At 44.0% G+C, this 25496-nt stretch overlaps 1 protein-coding gene across 1 annotated transcript in view; it reads right to left on the reverse strand.

Moving 5' to 3' along the window:
* The window catches only part of PFDN1 (prefoldin subunit 1), a 59444-nt gene extending 43569 nt beyond the window's left edge, over positions 1-15875 (reverse strand). The window contains exons 1-2 of the mRNA XM_007059164.4: positions 15721-15875; positions 14724-14890 (exon numbers count right to left, since the gene is read on the reverse strand). Coding sequence (XP_007059226.1) covers positions 14724-14890; positions 15721-15753 — 200 coding nt within the window. The 5' untranslated portion in view covers positions 15754-15875. The remainder of the gene's footprint in view (positions 1-14723; positions 14891-15720) is intronic.
* Positions 15876-25496: the final 9621 nt, after the last annotated feature.

Raw genomic sequence — 25496 nt, forward strand, 5'->3', positions numbered from 1 at the left:
TGAAAATGTGAGGCATAAGGACAACTATGCAAAAGACCACAAGTGAATAAAAACCCTGGCTTTTTATTTGCCAATTTTGGAACGCCCTTATGTTGCATGGGTTTTGCTTTTACGTACCATAGAAATTGCTTTCGTGATACAAACAGAAAATCATTGTCAGGTAAAAGCATGGGAGGAAGTAGTACTGCACAACTTATCGCAGATGTAGAGATAAATATTAAATGTTCTTTTGACTCCAGAATGCTAACCAACATAACTGATATATAAGAGGTGTTTAATTACCAGAAGAAAACTATAGAGCACTAAAACAATCACAATCTACGTACCTAGTAACTAAAAAACAAACCTAGGGCAAGAATTTATTCATGAATATCTAAAAAACAAGACTAAGCACTTCCTCCATAGTCAACAATCAAGATATATCCCAGGGAATAATCATGCAGGTGACAACTGAGGAAGAAGAAACTGATTCATAAACAAGGATCCAGAGTAAAGAAACAGCTATTTTTGACAAGATGACATTCCTTGGGCAGCTGACAAATCTGCATCCCCCAGGAATTCTGTGATGCTCAGAAAAAAAGCCTTCAGAGCTTTGCCATTCTGTCTGGTACATGTGTGCGTTCCAACAGAAGTGATATTTTCAGCTCAGAACTAAAAATCCAGTCAGGAAGAGACATACACATTGATACTGTTGCATGTTCTCCATGTTGCCAAATGGCCAAAAATGGACAATGATGTCCAGTCACTTGACGGATATATTTCTGGACACACCTGCATCTTTGATCGTGTTTAATTCCTTTAATGGAGAGGTCAGCTTTGCGACCAGGAAAAGAATGAACTCAAGAACAGTTTGTATAAAAAAAAAATTGGTGAAGTGCTCTTTATTCTCGAAAATGTGAAGGCTTCCTTGGTCTTCAGGCCTTTTGTGCAAATGACAAGGGTGGGAAATCTATTCAGTTTTTCTAAGAGAAGCTGGATAAATGTTTTTAGTTATGGTGATGGTTTAGATGCTTCGAAACCTAAGGGGCTAAGCAAAAACATTCCCCATGCTCCTGTTTTAAATACCCTGAGAAACCTTCTATGACATACTACAGCAAAGACAGCAAAAGACCTGAAGCAGGAACATTGCAAGGTCAGAAGTTTAGAAGAGAAGCTCACCCAATACTTCGTGTTTGTTTAACCACATATCTTAGAGATCTCTCTGTGCACGACTGCTACAGCTCACACCAGATGAGCTGCATTTGATGACAGCCTGCAGATGATGGGCATAACTGGGGACTGAGATAAGGTGAGGGATCCAATGCTATGGAACTTGCTTCCTGAAGTAGTCTACCACTGGATTGCTGACCTTCGAAGTATAAGGCAAGACATCTTTTTGTGTTCAAGCATTTACATGATAATACACTGTCATTGGACTACAGATAATCAGGCTGTTTACTGAACACAGCTTATGCCACAGTAGTAGAGTTACAGTGTGTCAATAAATTAACTTGGAGAGCTACACATGTGGTGTAAAAAGCATATCAGTTAACTTGCTGCAACTTCTCTCACTGCAAGCATGGAGACTGGTAGAAATGCCTATTACTAAGGTTACCTGACACTTCCTATTATAAGACCCTGATTTTAGTTACTTATAACTTTGCCAAACTAACATTTGGGCTGAAAATTTCCATGCCACATGTCTGCCTCAGGCTGAAATTTTTTTGAACTTTCAGTCAAAATGGTTCAGCCCTTTCTGCGAACAAAGGATAGAAGAAAATACTCTGTTTTCCCCATGTTAACAAATGCTGGTGACCTTTTATTTAATGTTCTAGTGCCACCATATTTTGGATCTGGGACTCAGTGTGATAGAGGGTCTATACCCATCAAAATCTGCCTAAATTTGGCCAAGTTATAAACCTTTGAAAAAATCTCTGTTTCCACATACTCGAGAGACTTGCTAGAGCTGAACAATTAAGACTTTGAAAAGTCCTTGGCTCCTAATGCTGACCACACTGTATATGCACCATCCCCACAGAGTGACTGAGCATACCCCAGCCCACGGCTACATGAGTTTAGAAAGGCTCTCTCTGTAAAGGCTGCTCCAGAATGAGGTAGGCGGGCCATTCATCTAGCATTAAACCAGACAGTCAGACTTTTCTCGTGTTTGTCTCCCATCCAGTACTATGATAAAACCAGACATGCTTTTGTACTGTATCAGGTGGGGGATGCCCTTTTGAAGAGCACACCCCTTTGTCCCCACCAGCATGACCTCGCACACAAAGTCCTGGAGACAGAGTGGCACACTCTTAAAAATGACACCCCCATATCTGGTGTGACCTTGCATGCACCATGGGGGCACACTCGGGGGGGGGGGGCTCTTAAAAATGGCACCCCCACATGCAGCATAATTTCACCCACACCATGCGTCCAATATCATGCCAACAGGAGCAGATCCATGCTGTTCTAGGAAGTACTGGAATGTCTGGTATTCCAGGACGAGGTGAGTGGCCACCCTAAACTGGGGTCAAGCCAGGCACTGGGAATGAGAGCAGGGAGCCTATTTCCCCTGCTGGCATCCAGGTAGTGCAGAGGAGGAAGCAGCCTCATTCTAATACAGAGGGGCAAAAAATGGACCAGGGAACGGGAAAGGAGGAGACTGGGACAAGTAGTCTGGTGAGACTGGGTTGTGAGGGTGAGAGAACCTGGGAACTGGAGTGGAGATGGGATGCTGGGACTGGTTGGGCAAGGAGACTGGGCCAAAAAGCCTGACGAGTGCAGACTGGGACTGCACAGGAGAATGAGAGTGGGGTAGGGACAGTTTGTGGGAGATGGGGCAGGAGGGGCTCAAGCCTGGGGGAAAGGACAGAAGAGTCAGTAAACAATAGAGCCCACATCTCTCCAGAGCCTGGAATGAAACCCAGGATTCCCCAGCCTCACCATTCTTCTGCTGTCTGTAAATATCCATGAACCTTACATCCTCCTGTGGTGCTGGACCACAGAGAGGATGAATATTGCTATCAGTTACACTATTAGTTCAAGGGGCAGAGGGCTGTACAGTAAATATAAATGTTCCAACCCTCCTGATCAGCCAAAGGGGTGTCAATATGCTGCTACACAACAGAACTGTTCTTTTTTCAGTTTGCTTTTTTAAAACCCTAGTAAATTACACACACACAAATCTATGTTAAAACTGCAAAGTCAAGCACTCCGAAGTTTGGACAGGCCAGAATTAAAGTTGCCTTTGCAAACTTAATTTGGCAGCTCTGTGTGAATGCTTGATAATACAATCTTTAATTACAGGATCTCACACTTTTTTGCACAGGACCCAGGCCTTGTTCAGTGTACAGGATGGATGGTGCTCACTAAATGACCAGTTATTCAATAGTTTGTTTTCTCCTCATTGTTTAATGTGTGGCCCTAGGATTTATTTACAGTACACTGTTCAGACCCTTCTCTGAAGACAGAATTATTAATTTCCTCAGGCTTTTCTATGGCGCTCATCACTGTGATATCCAACTGCTCCAGAAACTGGAATTTATCTTCACAAAATCCCTGTGAGATGAAGGGGTGGTATTATCCCCATTTTGCAAAGAAGCAGCTCAGGCACATCAAGATTCTGATTAAAAGTATCAACTAATTTTAAGCGCCAAATCTGATATTCAGGTGCTTATTATATAGCACACACTTCAAGCCACAGCTCCCACTGACTTCTATGCAGTTGTGAGAGCTCAGCACTTCTACAAATCAAACCCCAGGCTCTCAAGTTGGGCACCCAGAAATTGAGGAACACGCAGTTAGTGACCATCAGTGAAAAGGTTGGTTTCAGCAACTTGTCTATCATCATACAGGAACTTTGTGGCAGAGGAAGGAATGGATTCTATTTCCTCAAAAGGGCATTCAACTGTCTTTAACCATGATACCCTCCTTTCTGTTCCTGCAGTCCCCTGCCTCAAACACAATACACCTTCCAACTTCTGCAACAAATGAAGCAGAGGTCTTACACACTACAGTCTGCCTTACCACACAACCCTGATACATCCCCAGAGCAAGTCTGCCCTTTGCATGGATCGCACCAGGGTGTTATGGAAAAAATAGCACATAATCATGTTATTGAAGACTGTATCATGACACCTATGCACAAGAGGGCCCAAATTAAGGTTACACAGGCAACCTTAATTCTGACATTTCCCAGCTTTTTACTGCCTGACTTTACAATCTTCATGTTCTTTGAATGTAAGGGGTTTTTTGTGTAGTACACCGGACCCTCACTAGAACGTGGGATTTGGAATCCATGCCAAGTACTGCGTTATAGCGGGGACCACGTTAAAATTACTGTATACAGTAAATGTCACATCCATAAAGTATAGAAAACCTTAGAAAATAAACTACTTCAAGAAACGAGAAAAAAAATGTTGCTTTATTAGAGATTTAAAGTAGACATTACAATAAACTAGTCTAGTTTTTCTTTAAAAAGCCGGTGAGTTGCTTTTGCTTCTTGGTGCTTTGCTGCTTCCACTTAGAAAACTGCAAAAGACTACGTAGCTGCATAATTTTTATAGGCTCAATGTCTTGCATCTCAAAGCGGTCTCTAAGCCGGCTATGGTCATAGTTGACGTTGGAACTTCATCTTTCTCTTCTTCTTCCACAGTGAAGGCCAATTCTTCAGCTTCTGGATTGGTGTTTGGTCGTACTGCCTGAAGAATTTGGTCATCTGTTACACTTTCAGCAACGGGACAAAATTCTTCTACTTCATTGTCGCCTCTTATCCAGGACTCGATATTTTATGGCAGAACAGTTACCCCGAGCCTGGACAGTTGCTGGCACAGCTCCTGATCAAACGATTCTGGAAGTCGTGTTTTTAGGTAAGTATTCAACCCATATTTTACCGTCACGGGTTCTGAGTCTTTCAGCCAGGGGATGCACTGGACAGTTGTCTAGCAAAAGAACGGCCTTTTCTTTTAAGCGTTTTGCCTGCAAATGCTTCGCACAGAAGGGACAAATTCGGTGAAGAACGATTGTTCAAAAATCTCTTGTCATCCAGGAATTTTTGGAGTTCTTGTACGAAAACAGCAGGCAATTCACATTTAAGTGATGAAAGCACCGAGGCATGCGAGACTTTCCAATGCACAATGGTTTTAATTTAAGCTTGCCTGTTGCATTCACACAAAACAATAAAGTAAGGCGATCTTTTGCCTGTTTATAGCCTTCTTTCTTATGTTCATCTGTTCTGACAGCCAGGGTTTTATCAGGCAACATTTTATAATAAATTCCTGTTTCGTCTGCATTGTAAACCTGTTCCTCCGTGTAACCCTCTGCCTGTAAAATTGCCCTCAGCTTCGCAGGGTACGATTGCGCAGCGTCGGCATCAGCAGAGTGTTTTTCTCACGAAACTGCAATCTGAGAGATTCAGTGACTTTTCTGAAATTGCCTTAAAATTCCTGAATTCGCCATTAAGTTCCCGGTTGAATTTTTCCGCTTGCATGGCTATAAGCGGACCAGAGATTGGAATGCCTTTCTGCTGTTCTTGCACAAACCACGTGTACACTGCAGAATCAAGATCGGCATCATTCACTAAATGGGCTCGTTTTCTTTGAAGGCTATGCTCTTCATCCAGGTTATGAACTTAAGTTCCAAGCTTGTCAGCATTCTTTAGCCATCCAGAAAAGGTGGACTCGTTAATGCCAATATCGCGGCTAATCTTTGCCTGGGTTTCACCATTTCTAAGTCATTCGATAGCTTCCAATTTCTCCTGCACCGAGTAAGCCTTCCTTTTGCCCAACATTTTTGACATCTTTCTAAAGATAAATACAGTACTGTACCTGTAAATTTTTATTACATTTCATTTGTCTGACGTTCTAGGCCTACAGCAATCGTCTTAGGGTTTGTCTACGCTACCACGCGGGGTAGATCTAAGATACGCAACTTCAGCTACATGAATAACAGACGCTCTCCCGTCAACTGTGCTTGCACACCTCATTCTGGTGGCGTACTAGAGTCGACAGCAGAGCGCTCAGCGGTCGATTTATCGCGTCTATACTCAAAAAAATTGTACTGTACTTAAATTTGGAATCCATGGCCACGACCGCGTTATATCCGAATTCACGTTATATAGATGCACATTCTAGCGAGGATCCGGTGTATTCATAAAATCCTAGTACCTCCTGCATCAAGAGTATGAAAAACCTACTTATCAATAGCAAGCAGAAGTAGCTTGCCCTGGCAAGCACAAGTACCTTCAGCATCATTTTTTGCTGAAATAAAGCTATTTTATATATACACGCGCACACATAATACATGCACACTTTGGCATTACTTGGCAAGATGCCACGAGGCTGGGATATCCTCTAAGCAACGGAAACTTACAGTATACAGCAATTCATCACCTTCTACTATGTGGCACTGACTTTCCTTGTGTGACATAAAAATAGTTATAGTAGAAGTAAATCTAGCACTACTAAGCTCCCTATACTGAAGAGAGGTGGGGTTGCACGCTACACATAAATTGCAATGAAGAAAAGCCATGTTTGGGAATGACAAATTGACTTTCATGCTATGATGATACAGAGAAGGCACCTCAGAGAGACAATGTGCTCATGTTCAGAGAAGGGAAAAGTAAAGACCACAATACTCATTCATATAGTGCTTGTGAAGAAGTGAAAGATTAAATCAGTTGCCCCTGGGGCCGCATGTATTTCACATAGGTATAACCATATATAAATGGTTTTAAAAAGTTATGGTTGCAAAGTGACCTGCCACAGGGGTATCTTCCTAACTACAATTCTCTTCCAATGCCCCTACTGCTGCTCATAGCTTATCCAAGCAGAAGAGTGAAATTAATAAGACTCAGGTCAGTTCAGAAATCCATGGGCAGAAGTGAAATTGATAAAAATCATGTCCACTACACCCTGCAGCTTGGGAAAGCTACCAGCAATAGAAGCAGTAGGCACTGAAGTAGTTCCAAGAAGCTGAGGGAGTAGAGAAGAGTAGCAGACACAAAAACCTCTATGACAGCAGCTAGGAGTCTTAGGGTTAGGTAGGGTTAGGCGAATGGTAAATTGAGCCCTGCATGTCCCTCAGCTCTTTGTGAAATGCGAATATACAGGTCACCGAGAAGAGCCAGATTTTGCTACTGTTTTGTTGGCAAAAAAGATATGATTGTTGCTGCATGCAAAAGTGTTTCTGTATGAGACAGAGACTTGTCTTTGCAGTTGCTGAAAATAGGGATCCTGCTAATTTATGACTTTTGACTCTCACCAAGAACAGCACTGAAAGTAGCAACATGATCAAACCTCCAGGGAAATGGACGAGATTATCTAGGTCTTTTGCACCTCCCAATTCTAACATCATTTTTCATTTGTGTGGTTAAAAAAACAAACAACCCACACTTCAAAAATCATGATCAAAATCAGATTATTATTAGTTGCCATGCAGACAGAACATTTCTTGGGCACAAGCTTGAAAATAAAGTTGTATGAGGTTATTGAATTTGTTTTATTTTTATAATCAGACTGTTCCTTGGGCATACAACTTCTAAAAAAGTGTCAGAGGAGTAAAACTGGAGACACATCCTAAGTAACTAAATATCAATACATGACAAAAAACTTCAGTTTTGGCATCCCACAGCAACACGAACTGCAGTGAACCCTATAGTGTGTCTGGTGTAAATAAATGTTTTCCCTTACAACTCTGACTTGATCTATTAATTATCTGAATGTTAGAAGTATGTAAAGGGAAAGGTCTCAAATATTCAGACAGAGAATTCTGTAGTTTAAACTTTCATCCTAGTTCTTAAAGCAACATGATGATGTCAGTTCACAAATAGCTTAAGTAGCCAAACTAGAAGTTGATGGTAGTTGTATCAGGCTACATAACAAGCCTTTCAAAAGAATATGAAGTAACAGAACTAAAATGTACTTGGCAAGATGCCACGAGGCTGGGATATCTTCTAAGCAACGGAAACTTACAGTATACAGCAATTCATCACCTCCTACTATGCGGCACTGACTTTCCTTGTATTAAATCAAAAATAGCTATAGTAGAAGTAAATCTAGCACTACTAAGATCCTACGCTGAAGAGAGGTGGGTTGCACGCTACACATAAATTGCAACAAAGAAACACAGGTTTGGGAATGACAAACTGGCTTTCACATTACTATGATGCAGAAAAAGCATCAAAAAGACAACGTGCTCAAGTTCAAAGCAGAGGAGAGCACTGTTCCCTCTAAGCTGTTCGCGCGCACACAGATCTTAAACCCTGCGCACATGGCGAAACACCACGCACACTCCAGCTTCAGCGGCGGCATGTTTTTGTTTGGTTGGTTTTTTGCGCGCACGCTTTGGTGGCGGCACAAAAGAAATTTTTTGCGCACACCATCTGTTAAAAATTAGAGGGAACATTGGAGGAGAGTAAAAACCATAATACTCATTCATATAGTGCTCGTGAAGAAGTGAGAAATTAAATTGATTGCCTTCTGGGGCAGCATGCATTTCACACAGGTATAACCGAGATCTAGAGTAAAATGCTTTTTAAATCTCTAAGTTATACACATACACTGGGCAAACACTGAAAGATTTTTCTAGACAAAAAGTCAAAATACTGTTCAGTGAGTGAGCTGGGTTTTGAATTTATTAAAGCTAAGCATAGGAACAGAAACATCAGCCTACTTCCAATAATTTGGCCATTCGTACAATTACTCACAGGTGCACTGATGACATTAAAGTCCGAAACTGACTCTGAACCCCCATCCTTTCTGGGGTATGAGAGTAAACGACACCCAGGACCTTGATTTAGAGATTGTCCACACCTCCTTTGATAAAAAATTATTGTTAAAGTAACCTACCACCCACCTTAAGACATGCAATATTCTAACCAGTGCTGAAGAAACCATAATGTGAAGCTAGAGAGCTCACAAACAAATTCCTCCCAATGTCTAAACTCCTTCACTAGCTTGCTTAGAAAAGGAAGCTGGCAAAAAACAACCTCTAATGCTACCTGACATTTCCTAGATTATAAAACCAGAAGTGACTATTGTGATAATCTCTCCATCATAACCCAGGCCATAGGATTTCCCTGAATTAATTCCTGTTTCAATTGAAACACATATATTAGAAAGACATCCAATCTTGATTTAAAAGTTCCTGTGATGGAGAATCCACTACAAACCAAGTAAGGTGTTCAATGTTTAATTACCCTAACTGTTAAAAATTTGCAACTTATTCCTAGACTAAATTTATCTAGCTTCAATTTCCAATTGCCAGTATCCTGCATCCCTTCCAGTCAGGCTTCAGGCCAGACACATCACTTGTTACTCTGGCATGTAACTTCATCTGTCCATAAACAACGAAAGTACACCCATATTCCTCCTGCTGAACTTCTCTGTAGCGCTCCCTACAGATGTTCACCAAACATTGGTGGCTCACCTCCAAGAAGATGCAGACGTGAAATGTAATGACCTGAAATGGCTCAAATCAAACCCAGACAATTGTAATTTGGGGGGGAGGGATAGCTCAGTGGTTTGAGCATTGGCCTGCTAAACCCAGGGTGTGAGTTCAACCCTTGAGGGGGCCGTTTAGGGATCTGGGGCAAAAATTGGGGATTGGACCTGCTTTGAGCAGGGGGTTGGACTAGATGACCTCCTGAGGTCCCTTCCAACCCTGATATTCTATGATTCTATGATAATGGGCAACTGTTTCTCCACGTCCAAAACCTTCACCAGTGTGTTCACGCAAGATTCAATTGTCTTCATGTTATTCCACATCTACATGAACCTGGTGAGACAATCCAGGCTGAACTGCCAACAGCATGAAGATAATATTCAGCTATGTCTAACATAACTTTTACATCTAAAATAAGCAGCGCCTGAGCAAACAATGTTTGGCTAAAGCTAAAACCAAGCTAGACTCAGGTGATATTAGTAGGAAGAAGGAACCACTCAGAAAAACCTGCCTCCTCTGTAACATCCCCACCTGTGGAGGATATTTGTCCTCATCCTGAGACAGTTACGTTAGTGTACAGCTTGGAGTCTGTTTGGATCCCTCGATCCTACTGAATGTCAAAACCATGTATACTTCCTAATGAAACCAGCCAGAAGATCATGCCCCTTTTGATCAGACACAGACCTGGCGACAGAATGATCCACACTCACGACCCCCAAGTTTGATTACTGCAATTCATATCTAGGAATGAAACAGGCCAAAGCTCCAAATAGTACAGAACACAGTAGCCATGCTAAGCTCATCTGGTTAGCAACACAGGTCACAGTCCACAACATCCCTGTACTGATAGGCAGCAGTAGGAAACCACAAATCGTCATGAGGCCTCGCTCCCTCTTACATCCAACAACTACACAATTAAACAAATGGAACAAATACAACTATTTACAGTAGAAGCAGGTGCCAAGCAGACTAAAACCTCAGGTCTTGATCCCAACTCACAAGAACAGAGATTTAGTCCAGAACTGGAGGCGTTCCTGACAGGTGTAACACAAGATAGAATTTTTGTTGTGGTGGTGGAGGGGGAGATTAAATCCCACTATAGCAGTCTCAGATTTTACCATTTCAGAACAGTTTTTTGTTTTTTTAAAAAATAGCTCCTCCTGGCAAAAGTAATGAGGAAAATAAAGGAATCCACCCTAAGGAGTCTGAGCATTAGAACTGCCTGGGTGTTTGGTGACAATGTTATCTAGCCTAGAGCTATTGGAAAAAGCAACCAGATCACCACTTTGCAAACCACTTCTGCTAAAGTCTTCCTCCTTCAAGCGCATGAGTGTAACGATACCCACCGTCAAGTAATCTGTAAGAACTGAACCAGGATGTCTGTATCTAAAAGCTTGAGTCTCTACTGCTTGAGCTAAAGGGGCAGGCCCCACTATCTCTGAGACAGCAGCAGACTCAAACATTCATACAAGCCATTAACATGAGGATTACTAAAGTGTTAGTAGGTTACAAGAGAATGCTAGTGGTTCCTAGTGGAATGAGCTATCAATTATCATCCATCCCAAACTAAAACTACCTTCCATTTAACAAGTCACTACAATACAGTGTCAAAACTCCTATAACTAATGAGGCATAGAAGAGGTTGAGATCCTATTTAAGGATGAAGACAGGATCATAACTCTGGAAAGATTATTCTGTATAAATAAACCAAACAAATTCATTTGTGCTCTGCCCCAGAGGGCATACTAGAGCAAAAACCAACTACCGTACTTCTGATTTAAAGGGACTCCCCATCAATATTATCACCCTGAAAAATGTTTGCCTATTATTGTTACAAGTAATAGGAGAGATTATGCCATGAGAGATTAGAAGTAAAATTTCTCTTTTTTCATTCTTTTCTTTGTGCATTTGACAGTGCTTGTCTATGGACAGCATAGTGGCTATTTCCCCTGTCGCCCCCTTATTTGCATGGGTTTTTCAAAAACAACAACAGCGAAGGAAAAAATATTGCGACAATATAGAAGATGCGACTGTGAAACCATAAAAACCCGAAGTGGGACTCAGGGCCAGGTGCAATACCTGCAACTATTTAACTTTTTTTTCCCCCTTTTCTATTTAAATCTGATTTAGAACTTAGATTTCAAGTTGATGTATCCCTTCACATAAAACTAGGTGAGAAGGAAAGAATCATCCTCAGGACCACTTTCTCCCTTCACATTAGGGAGGCAGTACAAAACAAAGTTGCTAGTTCCTCTACGATAAAACTCTAGTATAGGATATTGCCAGGCAAATAACAGAGTTCACATTATATTGCCCTTTAAAACAACAAAAGACATGATTTACAATATACTGCAGGCTCAAAATTCTGATAAATTACAATTCAGGTCCCAATGCCAACCTTAGCTGTACTCCTTATCTTCACTCACCTCTACCAAGCCCTGGACCACCAACTACCACAAGTCTATCCTCAATTTCAACAGCAGGCTCTTTAGTTATGAGGATATAACCCATGCCAACCTTTCCAGCCCAAACTGGGAACACATCACACATCAAGGAGTGGCCAATGTGGACTAAAGGAAGATCTTTGTGTCATTGGGGTGTAATTCCCACACTGGAAAGGGATCCAAGCTTTGTCAGCATGAAAAACAAATTTCAGAGATAGCAGGTAGTTGGCCACCAGCAACATAGCAGAACAGGTGATATTGGCTCAACTAAATTCCCTGAGGATACATGAAACTGAACTCAGGGAATTAAGGGTAGGTGGAAGCCATTTAGATTGTAAACTCTTCAGGGAAGGAACTGTCTCTTATTCAATGTTTGCACAGTGGCTTATACAGGGCCACTGATCTTGGTTGGGGTTTCTAGACACTACTATAATACAGATGGTAATAATATAAATAAGATGGCACATGCATATTCTGTGGTACAAACAGAGAGTCCATCAGGGGCCAAACACCCCTCTCTTGGTCATAGGTAGAGAAGCAGAAGTAAAGCTCGCAGAAAGATGGTTACTCTGGTGCCTGCTGCCCGCAGAGTAATCAAGGGTGCACAGAGAGAAAGGGGTCTCTAGACTATACGTGGAAGATGGACAAGAAAGTAAGCAGAGGAATTGATATGGATACTGGGACCTTAATTGCTTTTTACATTAAAGGGAAAAAAACAAAAGACAAACACTCCAGGTATTGTTTTAAAGGGCAATACAGTTGCCATCTTATCTTTGTTTTAGTGTCTCACTGCTCTGAAGAAGAAACCCTTCTCTTGCTTACCTGCTCAGGGTCTAACTGATCATATGTGATGTCAGGAACTTGGCAGTGATCTTGGAGGTTTGCCTTCCCCTGCAGCAGGGAGTGTGGGTCATGTGACAAGATTATCTGGGTATATCTCACTTAATTACTTCGCATTGTAGTGGACTCGTGACATTGCTGCATCTTGGTCCCACCTATTCTCTGCCTGTGGCCTATTAGTCTTCTGTGGCTGCAATATTTTGGTCTAATTTTGATTGTTGGGTTTAGTTTTTGGGTGTGTCGCTGGCCTGTGATATGCAGGAGGTCAGACTAGATGATCTGCTAGTCTGTTCTGGCCTTAAGCTCTATGACTTTGATCTGCCTACAGGCTGTATCATTCACTTCTCTGCCTCTTTTCAGGGGACTGAAACCAATTTCCTCTGAAGGTGCCAGTCAACAATACCCTCATGTAACGCCTCAAAATTAAATTCAGCTGCATGAATAAAATACTTATTGGCAGTTTACAGAAAACAGTAAGAGACAGTATGTACAGTATACTGGACCCCTGGAAACGAGATATAGAACATCCCTTCAAGTGGGCCCAGACAATTTGTCGGTATTACCTGATACACTACATGAAAGAAAAACCTTAGTACTCCCAAACCTTTGTCTGTCTTTTCCTTTCAGAGCATTAAGCACAACACTTATCCAGTAAGAATACACCATTAGCTTAAAGACTAGTTCATGTAGCCTTTTACAAGACAGTATCATAATTACAATAGGAAGGTATCATTAGCATTCCATCAAAATACATATTAGGTTTAGTTTAAGCCAGCGTTTCTTAGCCTGGGGTCCATGGTCACCAATTCAACTCCTGCTGATCAATTCAACTCCTACCACTGCCTCCTGCACACTGGGGAACAGCACTGGGAGGGAAGGGGAGAAGGGGGAGGGGCAGAAAGAGGCAGGGAAGAGATGGGGCAGGGGTGGGGCCTGGGGATCCGTGGCAAAATTTTAAATCAAAATGGGGGTCCTTGGGTTGCTAAAGTTTGAGAACCGCTGGTTTAAGCTATGTTTCTTTTGAAGACAGTTCAACACACAAAGGTTATATTTTCCTCCTTTCCTAATGTTGTTTTAGAATTAACATATGCCACAGTGCACCTGGACAAACAACTTTCTGGCATCCAGTTCACTTCATTTGGTTCTCTAAAGATTCTAGGGAACATCTTTCATAGAACTTTAATTAACATGCTAATGAACAGGTCACCATTTCAGTTCCATTGGACAATGATAACACCTGAATGAATGCATTAAACTAGGAAACATACAATTCTTAGAGTCAAATACATATTTCATCAGGCAGTTAAAGTTGAAAAGGTTTACAAGCTCTGCTGGTGGAGTCTATAAACTTTCATGAAACCCCAAATGTGACTGTAATCCGCATGAGGAAAGGCAAACAAAAATATATAAGCACTCTTTGAAATAAACTATGCCAGAAGACTGGTGAGTAGCAAACGTTGTACCTAGAAGGTTGATCCTGGGAATTACAGTGCAGTAAGTCCCTCTTACTGAGGACCCATTGAAATGATAATTAAAAATAGGATTATAAAACACCTAAACACAGTATGATACAAAAAAGCCAGAATACTTTTCATACAAATAAGTGACAATGAGAGAGCATCTGTCCTCTGCTGGAGACCCTGTGTGCTGCTCCAGCAGCTTACAGGACACACAAAAGCCCTGCAGACAGCCAAGGGAGAATTTCCCCTGTGTAGGGCCAACACAGCTCTAACTGCCATCCTTGGACACTACACCACACATACACACAGAATTATCACGAGGGGGAAATTAAAGTTATGGCCCTGAAAGAAGATATGTTTTGAAGGAGGAGAGTAGAGAAATGGCAGATCAGAGGTATGCAAAAGGCAGCTAATATTTACAAACCTGACACTTTATCATTGACTAAAGAAAGAAACGTTTCAAAAAGTAGTATAATTTACTTGCCATTACAGCAAGTTTTACTGGCAATTTGGAAGAATGTGGCCATAATCTCATCATCATAATTGGTAAAAAGTTACTCACATTCTCCCTACACCTTCATACATGCGTGTCTCATCCACCAGAGTCATAATCTCCGTATCAGTGAGGTGTGCATGCTTTTTCGTCCTGTTTAGTTGCTCAATTTGTATATCTGCCAGCTTCACCTTTTGCTGTGTGTCGATAACCTTGGCCTGCAGTTCAGTAAAAGCCTAATGAAAAAAGTAGGCAAGTTACAATTATGGAAATTTTGGCCTTGAACATCATAAGTTTTGCACAGGTAATTGAAGTTTTACTGGTCCAGGAGTAATAAGTAGCACTTGTGGACATGTTCCAGCTCTTTTCATTTTGGACTCAGAAAACTCAGCAACAGCTAACTCACGTGCAAGGGTTTAAAAGTGAACTGCCTCTTTCAGCTATAATGACACCAGGGATTCCAAACACAGACAAGCTTCTGGGGACAGACTGTCAGATCAAAGATCTGCCCTCCTGTGTGGCGCACATACATGTTTTTAAGTTGTCTAGCAAGACTCATCCCTAGTGATTTGCTTCCCTTCTGGGGCACTGGACTGCTCCTCTTCACTGTGGATGCCTGGCCTGACTCACTTCTATCTGCTCTCCAAGCCTTCCCCGGCCACCTCCCAGCGCCCCCTCCCTTCCCTAACAGCTCTAGTTCCCTCCAGGTCAGGGCTGGGGAAGCTCGCCCTGCCCAGCCCAGCAGCAATGGAAGGGAGCAGCTCTACCCTCTGGTGGGGAGGGGATCAGCCCTGTGGCCAGACAGAGGGCGAGCTTTGCAGGGAGCTAGGTCGAGTGTCTGTCTGGGGCCTGTGGGGGAGTCTCTCAGGTGCTCACGCTCCCACAGCTCCCCGGGCTCTCCCCGGCGCAGCGAGTCCCAGGCGGCGGGGCCTAGCTCCTGCCAACCCTGGGACACCCGGCAGGGCCCTGCTGCGGCCGTCTCTCCTGCAGCCACCCAGGCAATAGGGAAGGAGGCTTCGCTCACCGCCCCCCGCACGCAGCGCTACAAACCGGGCCCGGCCGGTACCTTCTTCAGCTCCAGGTCCACGGGCGCCGCCATCTTGCCAGCCTCTGCGCGTGCGCATTCACGGCAGTGGGCCCCATTCCAGTGCGCGTGCGCAGTGAGAGGTGCGCCTCTGCGCCCCCCATCACACAGTGGACAGCGACCCACAGGGATTCCAAGACAGTCCTGGAGGGTTACCGGCAAGCCCACTTCCCTGTTGGGCTACTGACAACCAGAATTGCAGTACAGCAGGGATACCACCCAGATCCACCACCTGCTGCCATCTGAGCTAAAGGAGAATCACCCGTAGCTGTCTGCAGTATGGGGTCTCTGACACACAGTCGAGCAGTTCTTCTAACTCTACCCCTTAGAAAGTGGTGCCCATATATGCTAGCCAGGCCATTGCAGAATTGTATTTGTGGTAGACCCAAGCTTTGCTCACTGAGGTGAATGGCTGAAATTGCAGATTACGAACCGTGCAAACTATCAATAGACCAAATAAAACATAAAGGATATCTCATCACACAATGTGAGTGGTCATGTGTCCTGTAGTTGTAGGTCAACCAGGGACCAGAAACAATATCATGTGACTGTATGCATTGTTATTAATAAGCATTATTACACTACAGGTATGTTTGGCATTTCACCAGCTAATACGAAGATAAGGCCCTTGCCCAAGGAGCTGGGCGTACAAGGGATTATTCCTGTGAAAGTCAACAGGAGTGTTGCCACTGATGTCAGTGGGTAGGATCTGGCTTAAATAAACTGGAAAACTTCACAGGAATGACAAGAGGGGTGAAACAAAGAGAAGCTGCTATTGAGAGAGCCTTATTGACAAGGAATTCAGATCAGTTCACTCGTGACTGTTGTGTGTTAATTCTCATTGGAGGTTATGATGCAGTTTTATTTGCCCATAAGCTGAGCCACAAGTGAGGGAGCAAACAGTACCAGAGCATACATAGTGATCAGTTGCAACCTGAGCAGTAGGATTTTATTTGAATGGTTTGTGATACTACTTCTCAGTAAAAAGAAAAGGAGTACTTGTGGCACCTTAGAGACTAACCAATTTATTTGAGCATGAGCTTTTGTGAGCTACAGCTCACTTCATCGGATGTATTTGCAGACAGGATGCTATCAAACTAAGTTTCCTTTTACATTTTCTAGGCACTTCCCTTTCTCTGGAGGTGATAGGAATACAATCCTGTCCTGATAGTGCCTAACAGCCCAATAGCACCTTATTTCAATGTGACTAGTTTGGAATGTGAGGATGTGACTGTTCGCTTCCTAGCTTATGGCTGCCTCTGCTGCTTAGCCAAAGGCTTTAGCCTAAGAACAGGGCCTCAAACTGTCACAGTAAGAGAAGGCCCTTACACCAGCAGACAGTGATTTTGATTTTTTCTTTTATACTTCTAGAACTAGCCAAGTGATAAGAATACACCTAAATTCTTAAAGTACAGGCCTTTGCAGACAGGCCTGAATATCTATATCCTAACAGATACTACTTAAAGGAGGTTTCAGAGTAACAGCCGTGTTAGTCTGTATTCGTAAAAAGAAAAGGAGTACTTGTGGCACCTTAGAGACTAACCAGTTTATTTGAGCATGAGCTTTCGTGAGAGCTCATGCTCAAATAAACTGGTTAGTCTCTAAGGTGCCACAAGTACTCCTTTTCTTTTTACTTAAAGGAGGCCTTCCAGGTCAGGGTCAAGGCTCTTGGCATGACAGGGCTGGAGTGTTTGCCCTCTGCTGCCCACACTATTCAGGTCCTGTGCAGGGTTCTCAGCCCAGCACCTTTCACCAGCAGTATAGCTGCATACAAGTGGGATTTTAAAAAACTGAAAAGCCTCCCAATGAAGTACAACCTCAGAACTAGTCACTGAACACTCCCCGCCTTCTATCAATGAACTACAGAATTGCTCGTTGCTGGGCCAAAGCACATCTTGTCCAGCAGGGCTACTGCAATGTGTGTGGTGATTACTGGTGTTGGGGACACTGGGGCATGGCCACTAGGTAACTCGAGGGGATGGAAGACCACGAGTGTCGATGAAGCCCCCTCGCATTAGGCCCAGGTGTCCTTGGCCCCCCTCCCGCCTGGAGGCACTCACAGCAGCTCTGCGTACTAGGCCCAAGTGTCCTTGGCCCCCATGCCTGGAGGCACACACAGCAGTTATGCTGAGAATCTGCAACAATATGCTGCAGAGTCAGACTGCCTGAAACTAAGCAAGGCCACACAAGGCAGATACGGAAGAACAATGCTGAATAAAGCAGCTTTATATATAGTTTAACAAATGATACAGAGAACCAGGGAACTAGCTGGGAACTGGATTGGCTGGCTATATGGATACTTGGGGCAGCTTGCTATTGGATAAGTATGCTGGGAAAAAGGATGTATAAAAGCCTGTGTAACTTCCTGCTCTGGGTACAGGATTTGAGATTCAAATCTCCCTGTACCTATTTGAAGCTTCAAATAAACTTTTCTGCTTCTCCACCCCGTTGTGATTATTGGGTGTAATACACCGGGTAACGAACCACTCAAGCTGTTGTTCAGCCTCTCGGCACTGGGTGCCGGCAACACTGGGAAACAATGGAATACTTTTTTATAAGGGTTGCTCCCTGCCTTCTCAGGGGGATTGACATACTGAGCTGAATAGTCAAACGTGGGGATCATGTGGTCATGTGGAGTGACAGAGCTCTGAAGCGGACTCTTGATCAATCAATTTGAATTCCTTGAAGGTGGTGTGCAATGCAAAGTGCCCTGCAAAATAGCTCCCCTGTGCTGAGGACCAGAGCTGCTTTGTTTGAATGTTGTTAGCAACAAAATTGCTTTTTGATAATGGTGACCAGGTGAGGCCACCTCTAGAAAAATATTTAGAGCCAGGAAGGGAGTTATTACTGACAAACCCCTATGAGGCTGCTCCTAGCCAGAATGCTGGCACTGGATTTGCTTCGCTTTTTAAGCAAACCACCCTTTCACATGCCTTAGGGGGAGCATTTGCTATTGATTCAGATGATCTAAAGCTGTGTAACAGACACGGCGCAGTATGACATGTGAATGTGAGCTGTTTGTCTCATTACTCACCAGGGAGAGTGAGGGCAACCAGCCAGTCCCAGAGAGAAGATCCCTATGGCCAGAAGAATATGTGCAACTAAGGCAACAGGTCAAAAAGTAATAACTGTAGCTAAAAACAGAGGCAGACTGATGATGATTATTAATACCTTGCAGTTATACAGGGCCTCTCATCCAGACAGATACTGAAGTGCTTTACAAATGACCCCTGCTGGTGGCTGGCTGAAGCCCTGAAGCATGAGCTTTTAGGAACATAAGACATAAATCAGAAGTGAGCCCCAGGGCTTCTGAGCCCTGCCCCCCACCATCACAAGTAACCCCATCATACAATCACACTCAGAAATGTATCCAGCTCTTTCTTGGATATGAATATAGTCCAGCCATGTTAAAACATACATAAGGAAGAATACCACATTCTATAACCCCAATAGATACGGTGGCCTACAACATGTTTATGATATTTTCTTTCTGTCCACACGGTAAAGGATAAATCATAATAAGGTTGGGCCATTAGCATGTTATAATAGCCTGGTTTATACCTGGTTATTTTTGCTGTGTAGACATGGCCTAATGTATGAATTCCATAGATCTTCTGTCCACATGACAGTTTGGATGGGAATCTATCACCCTTTCACTACTATCAGTGCAGCTCCACTAGTGATAGCAATGACAAGAGCCCTAGTGTGGACATGGTGCAGATGCTTTTACCACTGTATCAGCTACACTTGCTCAGAGCTAAATGCCAGCAGCTAGTCTCCACCAGCTCTCCCACCATTGCTATAGCACTAATACAGACCCCCAGTGCTGGCAACAGAGGGAGATTTTTGAAAACAGCTCAAGATAGATGCAGCTTTTATTTTCCAGAATTTATTTTATTTTCCTTTTATACATCAAATACCTACACACCTGTAGATGCCAAGAAGGTACTGAGCTGGTGAAATAGACAACAGGGGAAGGATTTAATACCATGGGCCAAAGAGGATGATGGTTACAGAGGTAGTAGGAAGGAAGTGGCACATGGAGCACCTCAGAATTGGTGTACCTTGTCCTGTTTATCCAGATGGTGAATGATCTGGAGAGAGACGCAGGTAACACAAGTGGGGAGATGAGCAAATGTGAAAGAAGCTCTGAGGAGGCCTGGAAAAGGTGAGAGAATGACATGCATTGTCATGTATCAAACACTGTAAGCAAGGACGTGCATTCCCTGTAAACTGCAGTGGTCTCTAAGCTGTCCATCCGCAACAGCCAAACCCACCTATAACCTCCCCAATAACTTCCCCAACTTTCCTAGGTGCCTATCCCTGTTTCTCTATTCCCCATCAGCATTAGCTGCCTGTCCCTCTGCTACACTGCACAGATCCTGTTGTCTCCAGCACACAGTGCTTCCTGAGGAGGAAAGGAAAACTTGAGCTGAATAGCAGGAAAAAAATTCTTGGCAGCAAATTCGATAATATTGTGGCATAGTCTCCCAAGAGAAGCAATAGAAACCCCATTGCTTGAGTCATGAGCAATTTATAACTGGACTGGACAAAAGACTGAAGAATGCACAGTGGGGAACAATTCTGCACTAGCCCCAAGGCGTGGAAAAGGTAACCTATCGGTCTTTTTCCATCTCTTATGGCTATGATCAGTGAAAAGCTCTGTGTGGCAAAGATGACTGAGGAGAGCACCAGCATCCTAGCTGGGCTGGCAGACTAAAGCCCTACAGCTGGTACACAATGGGCTGCCCAACAATAGACATGCCAGTCATAGGTTAGAGCTTTGAAGTCCATTTCCAGATGAGATGACTGGTGAAGGTTTACTTCTCTCATAGGGTCAGTTCCTGGTCCCACTCTTGAAAGCAAAGGGCAGAACTCCGATTGACTTCAATAAGAGCAGGATTTAGCCCTTAATGCTAATGACCATCCACTCTATGTGTGACAGCAATTAGAAGGCAAACAGAACATGGGAATGTATCAATAGGAGGAACCGGGTCTCACTCCCACCAGCTGTCCCCTTCTACCTTAGAATTGCTCTAGGCTTGGTTTCTAGGAGACTAATGAGCTTCAGCTGCTAATTAACCCTTGGTTCCCCAGCCTGGGACCCTGTTGCTTTCTATTCCCACTATGCGCCACACTGTCTAGACCTCTGTGGTGTGATAGACTCTACTACAGAGCAATTCATAGCTCTCAGAGCTATTATTTCAGGCTGTCTGCAGACTCAGGCAAACATCTCTGTATCAGTTACACTGTGTTCACAATTTGAAGGTTTTGTTTGCCACTAAAAGGGCTAGGGCAGTGGTTCTCAAACTGTGGGTCAGGCTGGCTTAGACTTGCTGGGGCCTGAGCCACAGTGCCCAGGGCCAAAGCCAAAGCCTGAGGGCTTCAGCCCTGGGTGGCAAGGCTCAGGATGCAGGCCCCCTGCCTGGGGCAAAAGTCCTTGAGCTTCAGCTTTGGCCCCCTCCTGGAGCGGTGAGGCTCCGGCTTTGGCTCCCCCACCTGGGGCAGTGGGGCTCGGGCAGGCTCAGACTTCAGTCCCCCCTCTGCGGGTCATGAAATAATTTTTGTTGTCAGAAGAGGGGCATGTTGCAAAGAAGTTTGAGAACCCCTGGGCTAGGGACTTAATTTTTTACCAATGAAGGCTGAGATTCTGGAGCACAAGATAGCAGACACCAAAACCATACAACCGCTCCATCTGCCTGGTTCAGCCTCTGATATCTGCAAGAGAAGCTTCTGTTACTGCCATTAGAGCCCATTCCATACATTCACTACCCTCTGCTACATACAGAAACATCTCCTGGGCCCCCTTAGTGCCCCATGCCCACCACTCTCTTGTGTTAGGTTTGTTGCTCTTTGGTTTCCAAATCTTTTCCCCAACCAAATGCCTTTGTAGTATCTACCTGCTCTCTGCCCCTCTGACTTTTATACCCCTCAGCCATGTCTGATTGGAATCCCCTCTTTTCTAATGAGCATAACTTTAGTTTTCTGAGCACTTCCTATAGAACTAGCCCCAAGACCCTGTATCATCCTGGTTCTCCATTTCTGTACCTCTCCTGGATCTCCCACACCTTTTCTGCCTATGGTAGGCCAAATTGCCCTCCACTGCCAACACTCATTAAAGACCCCCACATCCGTGAATACTGCACATGTTTAAAGGCAGGTCTGCCTCCTGTTAACAAGGTAAACATTTTGGAACCCTCTCCAGACCGTCTCCTGGTCATTCCTGGCCTCTGCACCATGGCTTTGCATTGCCATGGCACATTAATGCTGTGTTCTGCAGCCAGCTGGCAGTTCTACTGTAGCTTGAGAAATATTCTTAAACAAGTTTCACAGTAACAGCCGTGTTAGTCTGTATTCACAAAAAGAAAAGGAGTACTTGTGGCACCTTAGAGACTAACCAATTTATTTGAGCATAAGGTTTCGTGAGCTACAGCATCCGATGAAGTGATTTGCTTATGCTCAAATAAATTGGTTAGTCTCTAAGGTGCCACAAGTACTCCTTTTCTTTATTCTTAAACAAGGGGTTGTGTGAATGGATTTCTGTGGAACAGCTTTGACTGTTATTCATTGGACTATTAAATCAAAACCCTCGCAGGAGTTTTCCCCCCACTCATAGCAGGCTGCAAGATCCAATACCAACTGCCCCAAAACCAGGTGGCCTTAGGGGAGAATGTCAGCTGTATGTGCCATACAGAGAAAGAGGACAGTACTGGAGGGGCGTGGGCCTGGGTTCTAGTCCCCTTCCTTGGGGCTACTACTGCCTTTTGGCTGTTAGGAGGGAGGTGAAGGAACACATAGGAGGAAGGGACAGAGCATTCAAGGAGAGCCCAAAAAGAGGGAAGGGAGCAGGGGCCTGAAGACAGCTCTTTTTACAGTCAACTTCGAGGCTGATCATGCCTTACCTCGAAGGGCTGATGTGACCCCGCAGCCTGAGGGGTCTGGACTTGTCGGGTTGGTGAGGAATAGAGCTAATGGAAAATTTTCCAAGATAATGCTGATTTGATTAATTCTAAACATTTGCAGGAATATATCACTTTTGTTGACATTTTCAATGGGAAAGTATCAAAATGTTTCATTTAAAAAGTATATTATATTATATTATATTATATTATATTATATTATCAAAATGAAATATGTCAGAATATTTTGTTTTGCAAATAATCCTGAGATTTTGACTTTTTGTCCTGATTTGGGACAAAAACAAATTTTGAAATCTCAGAAAATCACAGGACATCCATTCTGGTTTTTGGACTTCTTTAGTGAGAAGTAAGACTGCTGGGGAAGCACCAATTTTTGGCCCAGATAGCAAACTCATGGACAAAAGGAACATGCCCACTGTAAACAGCTAGAACTGCCCCATTGCAAGCAGGAAGAGGCAGGCATGGAGCATAAAATGGCATCTGAAGGCAGCAAAAGTGGACCCAGAAATCAGGATTTCTTGGCCAGAGGGTCCCAGGGTGGATTTCTGGGGCAGCTGCCCCAAATGCAAACTCTGCAGCCTGCAATTGCAGAATTCACAGGACCCTGATCAGACACATTAATTTTAATGCTCCTCCCAGCACCACTGAAATGTCCTTGTGTTGTATTAGTGAGGCTCAGGGAGGCGGGGAAGGGAGTTCAGCAGCAGAGCTGCTGCTGGTGGTGCTTTGTGGCTGTGAAATAAACAGTGCAGCTGCCTTATGAGGGGGTTCAGAGCTGCCTAGACATGACCCAGCCTGGTGTGGGACTGTAGTACACTGAGAACTGAAACCCAGGGTGGGGGTGTCATTTTCTGGAGCATTGCCCTTTCATGAATCACAGAATCATAGAATATCAGGGTTGGAAGGGACCTCAGGAGGTCATCCAGTCCAACCCCCTGCTCAAAGCAGGACCAATCCCCATCTAAATCATCCCAGCCAGGGCTTTGTCAAGCCTGACCTTAAAAACTTCTAAGGAAGGAGATTCCACCACCTCCCTAAGTAATGCATTCCAGTGTTTCACCACCCTCCTACTGAAAAAGATTTTCCTAATATCCAACCTAAACCTCCCCCACTGCAACTTGAGACCATTACTCCTTGTTCTGTCATCAGCTGCCGCTGAGAACAGTCTAGATCCATCCTCTTTGGAACCCCCTTTCAGGTAGTTGAAAGCACCTATCAAATCCCCCCTCATTCTTCTCTTCCGCAGACTAAACAATCCCAGTTCCCTCAGCCTCTCCTCATAAGTCATGTGTTCCAGTCCCCTAATCATTTTTGTTGCCCTCCGCTGGACTCTTTCCAATTTTTCCACATCCTTCTTGTAGCGTGGGGCCCAAAACTGGACACATTACTCCAGATGAGGCCTCACCAATGTCGAATAGAGGGGAATGATCACATCCCTCGATCTGCTGGCAATGCCCCTACATATACATCCCAAAATGCCATTGGCCTTCTTGGCAACAGAAGCTGTTGACTCATATCCAGCTTCTCGTCCACTGTAACCCCTAGGTCCTTTTCTGCCGAACTGCTGCCGAGCCATTCGGTCCCTAGTCTGTAGCGGTGCATTGGATTCTTCCATCCTAAGTGCAGGACTCTGCACTTGTCCTTGTTGAACCTCATCAGATTTCTTTTGACCCAATCCTCTAATTTGTCTAGGGCCCTCTGTATCCTATCCCTACCCTCCAGCGTATCTACCTCTCCTCCCAGTTTAGTGTCATCTGCAAACTTGCTGAGGGTGCAATCCACACCATTCTCCAGATCATTTATGAAGATATTGAACAAAACCGGCCAGAGGACCGACCCTTGGGGCACTCCACTTGATACCGGCTGCCAACTAGACATGGAGCCATTGATCACTACTTGTTGAGCCCGACAATCTAGCCAACTTTCTATCCACCTTGTAGTCCATTCATCCAGCCCATACTTCTTTAACTTGCTGGCAAGTATACTGTGGGAGACCGTGTCAAAAGCTTTGCTAAAGTCAAGGAACAACACGTCCACAGCTTTCCCCTCATCCACAGAGCCAGTTATCTCGTCATAGAAGGCAATTAGACGCACGATTTGCCCTTGGTGAATCCATGCTGACTGTTCCTGATCACTTTCCTCTCCTCTAAGTGCTTCAGAATTGATTCCTTGAGGACCTGCTCCATGATTTTTCCAGGGACTGAGGTGAGGCTGACTGGCCTGTAGTTCCCAGGATCCTCCTTCTTCCTTTTTTTAAAGATGGGCACTACATTAGCCTTTTTCCAGTCGTCCGGGACTTCCCCCAATCGCCATGAGATTTCAAAGATAATGGCCAATGGCTCTGCAATCATATCCACCAACTCCTTTAGCACTCTCGGATGCAGCGCATCCGGCCCCATGGACTTGTGCTCATCCAGCTTTTCTAAATAGTCCCGAACCACTTCTTTCTCCACAGAGGGCTGTACACCTCCTCCCCATGCTGTGCTGCCCAGTGCAGTAGTCTGGGAGCTGACCTTGTTCGTGAAGACAGAGGCAAAAAAAGCATCGAGTACTGTCAAAGTTTGACTCAGACTCACAATTTATCAGACCACTCTGTTTTATTAGCAAAGCTGCTCTGCTAATACATTTAGAAGTGAGCCCCCCGAAGTGGGGCTTGTGTCTCTTAATTTATACAGTTTTTTGGAGAACAAGTTACAGAGAAGTTACAGACAGAAGAAGAAAAAGGTTTTTAGTCACCACCCTTCGAAATCCCTGAGACCAGTCATGTATCTTCAATTACCTGCCACCCTTAACAATCTCCTTTAACAGCTTCCAGTTAACTAATTGCCCTTCACACCT

The sequence above is a fragment of the Chelonia mydas genome, chromosome 8 (genome assembly GCF_015237465.2).
Source record: "Chelonia mydas isolate rCheMyd1 chromosome 8, rCheMyd1.pri.v2, whole genome shotgun sequence".
NCBI lineage: Eukaryota > Metazoa > Chordata > Testudines > Cheloniidae > Chelonia > Chelonia mydas.